Below are 8440 nucleotides of genomic sequence, written 5' to 3'. Positions count from 1 at the left end.
AAAGGGGTGAAGGTGGTGGGGCGGGCTTGGGGAAGTAACATGGAGAGAGAAAAAGTAGGATAAAGAGAGAGAAGAAAAGTAAGGGAGAGAGAAAGGGGAGGGGGGGGGGCTGTCTTATAAGGACTGATTATGAATTTTATGTTTTGATCCCTTTGTAGTTGTGAAACACAGTGTAATAGCCTACCAGTAGTTTTAAGTCTGAATAGCAACGGGAGACAATTCGGATTCGAGTATAGACCTCGCTTACGGTACAACAGGTGATTCTGCACGCGCACTGGAATTTGAGTCTGCCTAGCCTCCAGCAGCTGTTCGGACTTCAGTCCGAATAGCCACTTCTATTATTCAGATCTATATTGGGTGGATCTAGATATATATAAATAGTCTGGGCAACACCAAATGGACAACATGTCGACCTCATGTCATCTACACATAATCTAACTGATGAATTGCTCTGATTTTTTGCATGCACTTCTGAATTCCAAAAGACTTAACAAATTTCAATTTTATTGCTTATGCGACAAATATAAAGAGGTGTTTTCTGAACTATATAATCATTAGTACTTCATTGCAGTCTTGGCGGGGCTCTTTGAGTAGAACAAGAACGGTAGTTGAGTGTTCGTTTTTTTTTGTTTTTTGTTTCATCTTTTTTTTAAACTGACTGCGTATGGCGCTGGAACATTTGTTGACACTGGTATCACGGTGAATACACCCTGGGTGAGAAAAGCCAAAAGGCTCACCCTCTCACCACGGGTGAGAGGCCTACAACTGCGCTCTATTCTCACCCCGGGTGAGTTTTGGTTTTATGGAATATTGTTAAACTGAAATTATCAAGTAACGTGCAATCAAACATTAGAAATATTTAATACGTAATCATAATACCATGTGTACATTGACAGGGTTTATTTATTTTTATTTTGTTGATGTTATATTATTGCTGTAAAATGAGTCTGTTCATATGAATCGCACTCACATCATTATTTCATCATAATAATCTTGCCTAGATCGAGAAAAACTGGATCATTAAAAATTCCATCCCCAGAAATGACCAGTATTTTATTAAGCTTTGGTTTTTAATTGATCCATGAGACAAGTAATTTTGCTCTTCAGTCCTCACCCCATGATTTTGCTTTTAAAAGTGACATGGATCACGAGAACCTACGTTGGTTTGTCATAATAATGTTCTTAACAAATAGCTAGTTGTATACGTGCATAAAATTTGTGTGGAAGTTTTCGCCATTTCACACAACCTTCTTTTACACTTGCATAACCATGATTAAACATTTTAGTATGGATATGAACAGCACGGTGATTACCCGAAAGGTGTACACAGAATAAAGGCAAAAATGGGCTCATTATAATGGGTTACGAATTAATATTTTGTTATAAATTTATGAACGAAACCATGGACCATGTAGTTTCAAGTTGTTTTGAGATTTCTTGTTCAAATTTTAAGCCAACTAGAACATTTTAAACCTTGCCTACGTTCTGATGTTTTGAATTTTGTTATTTGCCTAGGTATGTGTTGCAATCTATGATTTAGTAGTCATTGTATGTATGAAGGAACTATTTTGTCTATGGAATATATTTTGGGAGCTTTTCAATTTTGATACCCTGAATGCATATTATTTAGTTTAAAGGCTTTTTATGTGAACGACAGTCTGAGTGTATGTTATATATAGCTTTGGCAGTTAGTGAAGCTGAAAGAGCTATGTTTAGGTTATGTATGATTAATTCTTTAACCATGCAGTTTAAAATCACGTTTCCGCATAATTCTCTCGTGTTTGTGGAAATGCGACCTGACATATTACGTTTTTAAAAACGCTTGTTTCATCTCAAACTGATCAATAAAGCAGTACCCAGACGAAGAATTCACTTATCTTTGACTTCCGGGACAAACTGAAGGCTTGTTAGCTCGTACTTTTTTATATTTGGCCCGTACCTTAATACAATAATAGCTTTGCATCGGACGGTGGTACCGTCCAGCCATTGTTACGGACCTCGACTCTAAGACACTGCCACCGTCCAGACCTGGTTAAAGAGTTATTTCATGAAGTTGATTTTGGACCTCTGTTGTCACATCCATCTTTTGGCAAATGTTCTATTGTAAGACACCCATGTTATGGTCGATTCTTCTATTGAAATTGAACAAGTTCATCAAAATGAAAAAATTATGTGGGTCTCACAGTCATTAGTAGTTGTTATGAATTTGAGGTTCCTGATTCCTGGACACAGGATGTTAATTCTTTGTTTTGTTTTTTTCAGCTCCAGTGAAAGAAGATCGAACGATTTACACTGCTTTTCTGGAAAAGGAACAGAAGGACAGAGGGAATGCAGCAAGTGCAAGAGCCAGTAACGGGCCAAGTACCATCAAGAAACCGGTGGTCCAGAAGAAGAAAAAGCCTGAACAGGATGGAAAAAAGAACGAAAAGCCGGTCTCTCTGGAAACTGCCATTTCTCAAGTAAGTGTCATTTCCGTCATGTATGTTTTCATGTATGTCAGGTCTAAGAGAACAACCAGTTCTTCATTTTATTTACAGCATGTTGTGCAATACCCCTGCATTCTATTTGTGTACTATCCTTTCTCGGCCTTTGGAAGTGTAATCCACTGAGAAGTGTTATATTGCTTCCTGCTTTACGTGGTTTTGATACAGGTACATATATAGCAGTACCTCACCCCTGTGCCAACAGTACAAAACCGTGGCAGATTCACAGCTGTGAAGAGTAACCCCGGGAACATTCTATTTTATAGCAGTTTTTTGCGTCAGCATGGTGTGTTGTACATCAATACACGCTGGAAAAATTGACGCATTGACTGAACAAAGGAAAAATTTTTCCCTATATCTTCAATGACGGTTGAGTTTTTGTCCAAGAGAATTTGTTGATAGCCCTTAGACCGAAGGACTAGAACCCAAATGGCCGCTGGATCGGAAAAGTAAAGTAGAAATAAAGTCAAGTTGAAAGCGAGTTTAAAACCTGCAGAATTGCACCGTAATTTTCCAGCTCTCCTTATTCGGAGGGGCTGCAAAATATTTAAATACAGTCAAATTTGTAATTGCAGGTACTTGTCATAACGAAATCTTCTCGCTCGTCCCTGGATAAATTCCTCTAATAATTACCAATATAACTGGAAAACTGTTCAACCTGGAAACAGAAAGAGAAATTCCTTCCCTTCAGAGGGTTTTGACCTGTCCAAGATGGAAAAGACTGCCCACTCAGCCCTGATTTGAAACTAAACTCCTTAGTTTGGTCCCACGGGCTCTAATGTTTACGTGCTGTACTGCAAATCGAAGGGGGTGTCCAGCTTGGGGGTATCTGTTACCTCACCCATGTGAGCCCTGAGGGGTCATATGGTCAGGATGATGTTGGTGTAAAGTCACACCACTGCTTATGAAAGTACTCAACTGGGGTGCCAGCATAGAAAGTTTCCTGGGTAGTCAGAGGTGTGAAATTAATTTGACCACTGCCTGCCGTCCTGATCATACAGCCAAAAGAGAAAAAAGTGCCTCGAATCTTTACATTCATGGGTGGGGTGGCCTTGGTTGATTGTGCTTATTATTACATTGATGGGTGGTGCTAAGGCTGGAAACACAGGACACTTTCTATCGTTTCTATTTTTAATTGGTCAAATAATGGTTATATGAAATGCAAGCATTTCTGGCAAAGGATAAGTGAGACTTAGCTACATATCATAGGCTAGGTTAGCACTTGGGGGGTGTGAAGTTTTGACCCCTACTTGCTTGCTGAACAGGGGACCCTTGATTCCACTGCATACGGGCTGGCCCTTTGGTATCCGCCTTCCCCCTAAATTCCCCTGTCCAAGACAGAAAATGTCTACAGTGGAATTTTTTCTGGCTCCCTCACGATTCCGTCTTAGACAGGTTCAACTGTGTTATCCAAATGTCCCTAAATCTGGCAGCCAGTGAGACAAAAGATTGATCTTCAGATCGCAGGCTTCTGCTTCTGAATCAAGCGTAAAATGAAAAAGTTACAAGGTGGTTACTTTGCCATTACGGATGTAATTTGAAAAATGCGCGTATTTGATCCTCATGTTAAACTTTATATACAGAAGCTGATATATATTGAAATTTCACGCAAAGCACATCTTAATAAACATCATTTTTGTACCCTGTTTTTCGAATGGCCCGAAAACCAGAAGGGAAGCAACACCGCATGGGATAAACACTTGCTGTCAGCTTGCTGTGATGTCATAGTTGTGTAGAGTGTAGCTGCTGATTGAATAGTCATTTCAATTGACCTGAATACCAAGGAAAACACTGTACTCATGGACTAAGACATAATGAAGGTTTCTTTGCCATCACAAATAATTGGGCTTAATTTTTAGTTTTATGCAAACTTAGTCCTGAAATGGACTTCAGCATAAGTGCATATTATATATTGACAGTGTTTTTGGCAAAATTAGAATGATGTTGACCTAAAGGTAGATTTATGCAAGTACATTATAAATAAGCTTAACTTACTCTTTACCCATAATGTTAAAGCAGAAGAACATTAATAATTACAACTCTTGTGATTTTAGTACACACATCAGATCGCCATGAACGCAGTAGGGTAGTTTTGAGGCACGTTTTCATGGTATGGAAGTGCACAGCAGACCTGCAAAGTCTCCAATAAAATTGGAGCCCTCCGATTTTTTTCTCCCTATGAAAAAACTGCAGGTAGATTTGTATAAAATCCTTTATTTTTCTTGAATTCTGTTTCCATTTTATGCAATTTATCGTTAATGACTTGAAAATACACAGGTTCATTTGAGCTTATTTGCAATATTTGGGCAACTTATCATAAAAACATGAAAATACACCTTTATGTTTGGGTTTATTTGAGTGTGTTTGCAATACACGGTATTGTTTCATCGAGATTTACAATGGACATGTGATCACATACAGGAGAGTAGCTGCTGTGGGATGCAACATATAGTTCAACAATGTCAAATTTTCCCCTTTGGATTATCTGCTGTGCCCACCGGAGCTTTTGTTTCGTATTTAGTTCTGAAATGCCGGATCTTAGCTTAATGTAGACCTTCAGAGCAGGATCTTAGGGATGACTTTTGTACAGTTAAAATTTTGTTTTATAAAAACAAGGAGATCTTAAGGGAATCTGGGTAGTAAGTGGTGGGATCTTAGGCAGAGACTACTGTACTAGATATAATATGCTGTCCGGTAGAATGCTTTTCTTGAGATATCTGTAATGTTGAGCTGTTTTTTTTTGTTGATGTGTTTAAACATGAGACTTATTAAAATTTTCCCAACCTTGTATATATGCTTGTGTAAAGAAATTTGAATTCATACAATCCTGTCCTTCAAAATGAGCTCACGGTCAAAAGATTTTGTGAACTTTTAGTACTTTTACAGTTTTCAGTCATTTTGTGAGGGTAACAAGTACCACTAGTAGGTCATACTTTTGTGTCTTTTCATTTTTCCACCACCCTACATAAGTACTCTCATGTCAGTGTGCTTCTCTTTGGCTCATATAATCTAAGAAACTAGTTATATTGCCGTGTATTTATGTGTCCATGTGCACTCATGTCAAATTTGAGCTCTGTTTGAATTCATGCCAGTTATTCAAAAAGTTCTGAATTTTTCCTCTGCTCCCACTAACAATACAAAACCTGTTTTATTTTTTCAGATTGACCATCATGAACTTGAGAACATCTTGAGTCAGTCTCAGATGCGATTTCCTGATAATCAGGATGTTTGGCTGAAAGACTTGGCCTCTTTTCTCAATTTGAAGTTAGAGAAAGTGAAAAATATTGACCCCACATTCAAAGGGATGCCTCAAGGTACATTTTTTTTCACATGTTTCATGGATATAGAGGTTTTTGAATTTGGGATATATATTGTCCTTGAAACTCTCTCCTCTAAAATTAAGACCATAAATCTAAAGTCTTATTCCATTGCATCCATGTCTTTGGTTGTTTTACCTCATGTAGTTGTCTAATGTGAGCTGCGACTTGTCTTGATCTCGTACTTCAGATGTATTGAGAAAATAGAATTGCTAAACGTGATTTCTATTGAAGACTTGACTTACACCTCTGGACTTATACTTTCAGGATATCCTTTGGAATTGTTGTCTCAAAGCTGTCAAAAGGTTCTCCATATGGCGGTGAAGAAATTCTCCAATCAGACTTTGGATCACCTTTTTTATCACACTATCCAGACTATGCTGGTTGAAGCTTCAAAAGGTAAGATTATACAGTATGCATGATACAGTTTTTACTTCCTTGAAACAGAGTAACACCTGAGCATTGTATCTATTTTACTTTTTAATGTTCTTTATTTCTCTCTCTTTTTTTGTGATATTTGCGTTTAAAAAACATAACAGTTTAAGCTTATCTGTAGATTAAGTTTCATCTGTTAGTTCATCATTTTAAAAATAAAAGGGATTGTTTCTTGTTAGGCTTGCAGTAAGTTGTTCTGTATTTTCTTAACCCTTTCACTGCTGAAATGTATGTATCCATCTACAGTAAAATTTGTACAGACAAGATAAAATTTCTTAAAGAGAGATTTTCACCAAAGATTTATTTAAAAAGTAAACAGTAGCACACGTTACTATATCTCCAAACATTTTCCTTATATGAAGTTGTATGAAAATGGCAGAGAACGTAAGCTGGAATAACACAAACCAGTGCATACGTCCACGCAGCAGTGAAGCGGTTAACTGTGTCTGTTAGTTGTTTAGTAATAAGAGTCAAAATTACTAACCAAATGGGTCCAATTTATGGGCACAAGGTAGAACAAAATTACAATAAAATATTTTCTTTGTCAGACCAGTCCATCCTTGGTTACAAGATCTTCCTGCAGCTGCTTGCTCACCACAAACCAGACATTGCCCTGGGGAAGATCCATCAGGTCTGTTGTGTCATTTTCTTAGTTTTTATTTTCACTAATAAATTATCAGGATTTATTGTTTTAACCCTCATCCTGCGGGAGCCGGGTTTATGTAGCCCGATAAGCCTATTTCGGCACCTCGCCTGCGTTCTGGTCCGAATCAGTGTAGCCCCTGGCTCAGCGCATGCTCAGCGCACGCTCAGCGCACGCGCATCCTCTTACGTGTCATTCGGGTCCCGAGTCGGATCCCCATTCACGCAGGTCAAGTGTGTGTGCGTCAGTCTGCTTGAGTTTGTGTGCGTTTGAGGCCTTTTTCTAGAACCGCCTGCGTTGGTTCGTAATCGAGGCATGCGTCTCATTCAAAACATGCCAAGTTGGTAGCTCTAGATGTTCGTCCAATGAAATTATAGAAAAAATTGACCCACTTAGACATGAGGAGCTCGAAAGGATAGCAACCAAACAAAAATATTTTTTTCCAAAAATCTTGATCCAGTAATAACAATGTTTTTCTCTTTGGGCCCTATATTAAAGGCCGCTCTTTGAATGCATATAAGCAATCACTAAAATAAATAACTTACTGTGACCTTGCCAACAAATTACTCATTTTGAGACAGCGACACCACCCTGCCCCCACATTTCAATGTAAGCTTGTAGATTTCATTCCCCAGCTGTCTAAACGTCTCCACGAACGCCATATGAGCCACGAAAATTACTAACTGTCAATTGAATCGTGTTTCTTAGGCATACGTTAGAGTGTGTTATTTAGGAAAATATGTCAACTTTTAAATGTTTTAGGTGTATGCTATATAAATCAATCCCCAATTGTTTTTTTTACCCAGTTTAGGCTTGCATCAAAGCAAACGTATCAGGACTTTAGTTTGCAGTGACCTTTATGAATGGGCTTTTAGATTCTGTTGGTTATCCAACTTTTAGACCCGTGTGCAAAGAGCGATTTCTTATTATCCTGTTTTATCCGCGTCCAGAGGAAAGTGTACAAGCTGTAATTAAAATCTTTAAGACACACTTCCTTAAAAGATTTGGGTTTAAATGTTTTTTTCTTTCTAAAAATTACCTGTCAGAACAGTTATCTAAATATCCTCTTTTGTGGCCATAGCTTACACCTCGTATTTAACAGCACTCTTAATCAATTAGTTTGGATTTTTTAAAATTGTAACTTCTTCCTTGTGTCTGTAGTATTTGGAGCTGCTGAAGACCCATCAGAATCGGCCTGCCAACTGCCTGTCTGTCCTGTGGGCTGTTGGGCAGTGTGGGGTGAAGAATTTCAAGTGCGGCCTGAAAGGTCAGTGTTTACGAAGATGGTTTAGTCTTCTTTTTGATTTCAGCTATTGGCTTTATTTTACAATGTAATTCCTACCTTAAGTTGGGTAGAGCCTGAAATATATCCTTTCTTTGGTTTCATTTCAAAAGCTTTTTAGTCACCTGATGCGATTTTCGTGAAATCAACATTGAGGCTTTGCCTTTCGTAAGTATCTTCCTAAACATTTTGTGTTGTTAGTGGAATACTTATCCTCAAAGAAATCGTAGTACAGTAGTCTCCGCCTAAGATCTCGGTGCTCGGGAGCAAGGAAAAGCGG

The 8440-nt window shown here is 38.2% G+C and overlaps 1 protein-coding gene across 1 annotated transcript in view; it reads left to right on the top strand.

The window, feature by feature from the left end:
* Positions 1 to 8440, top strand: part of LOC101853699 (transmembrane protein 214-B) — a 27939-nt gene that overhangs the window by 2426 nt on the left and 17073 nt on the right. Inside the window, exons 2-6 of the mRNA XM_035970067.1 lie at positions 2263 to 2459; positions 5644 to 5797; positions 6068 to 6199; positions 6784 to 6866; positions 8040 to 8145. Of these exons, the coding sequence (XP_035825960.1) occupies positions 2263 to 2459; positions 5644 to 5797; positions 6068 to 6199; positions 6784 to 6866; positions 8040 to 8145 (672 nt within the window). The remainder of the gene's footprint in view (positions 1 to 2262; positions 2460 to 5643; positions 5798 to 6067; positions 6200 to 6783; positions 6867 to 8039; positions 8146 to 8440) is intronic.

The sequence above is a fragment of the Aplysia californica genome, unplaced genomic scaffold (genome assembly GCF_000002075.1).
Source record: "Aplysia californica isolate F4 #8 unplaced genomic scaffold, AplCal3.0 scaffold00216, whole genome shotgun sequence".
Classification (NCBI taxonomy): Eukaryota; Metazoa; Mollusca; class Gastropoda; order Aplysiida; family Aplysiidae; genus Aplysia; species Aplysia californica.
The sequence above is the reverse complement of the archived record's forward strand: the minus strand, read 5'-3'. Positions and strand labels throughout refer to the sequence as shown.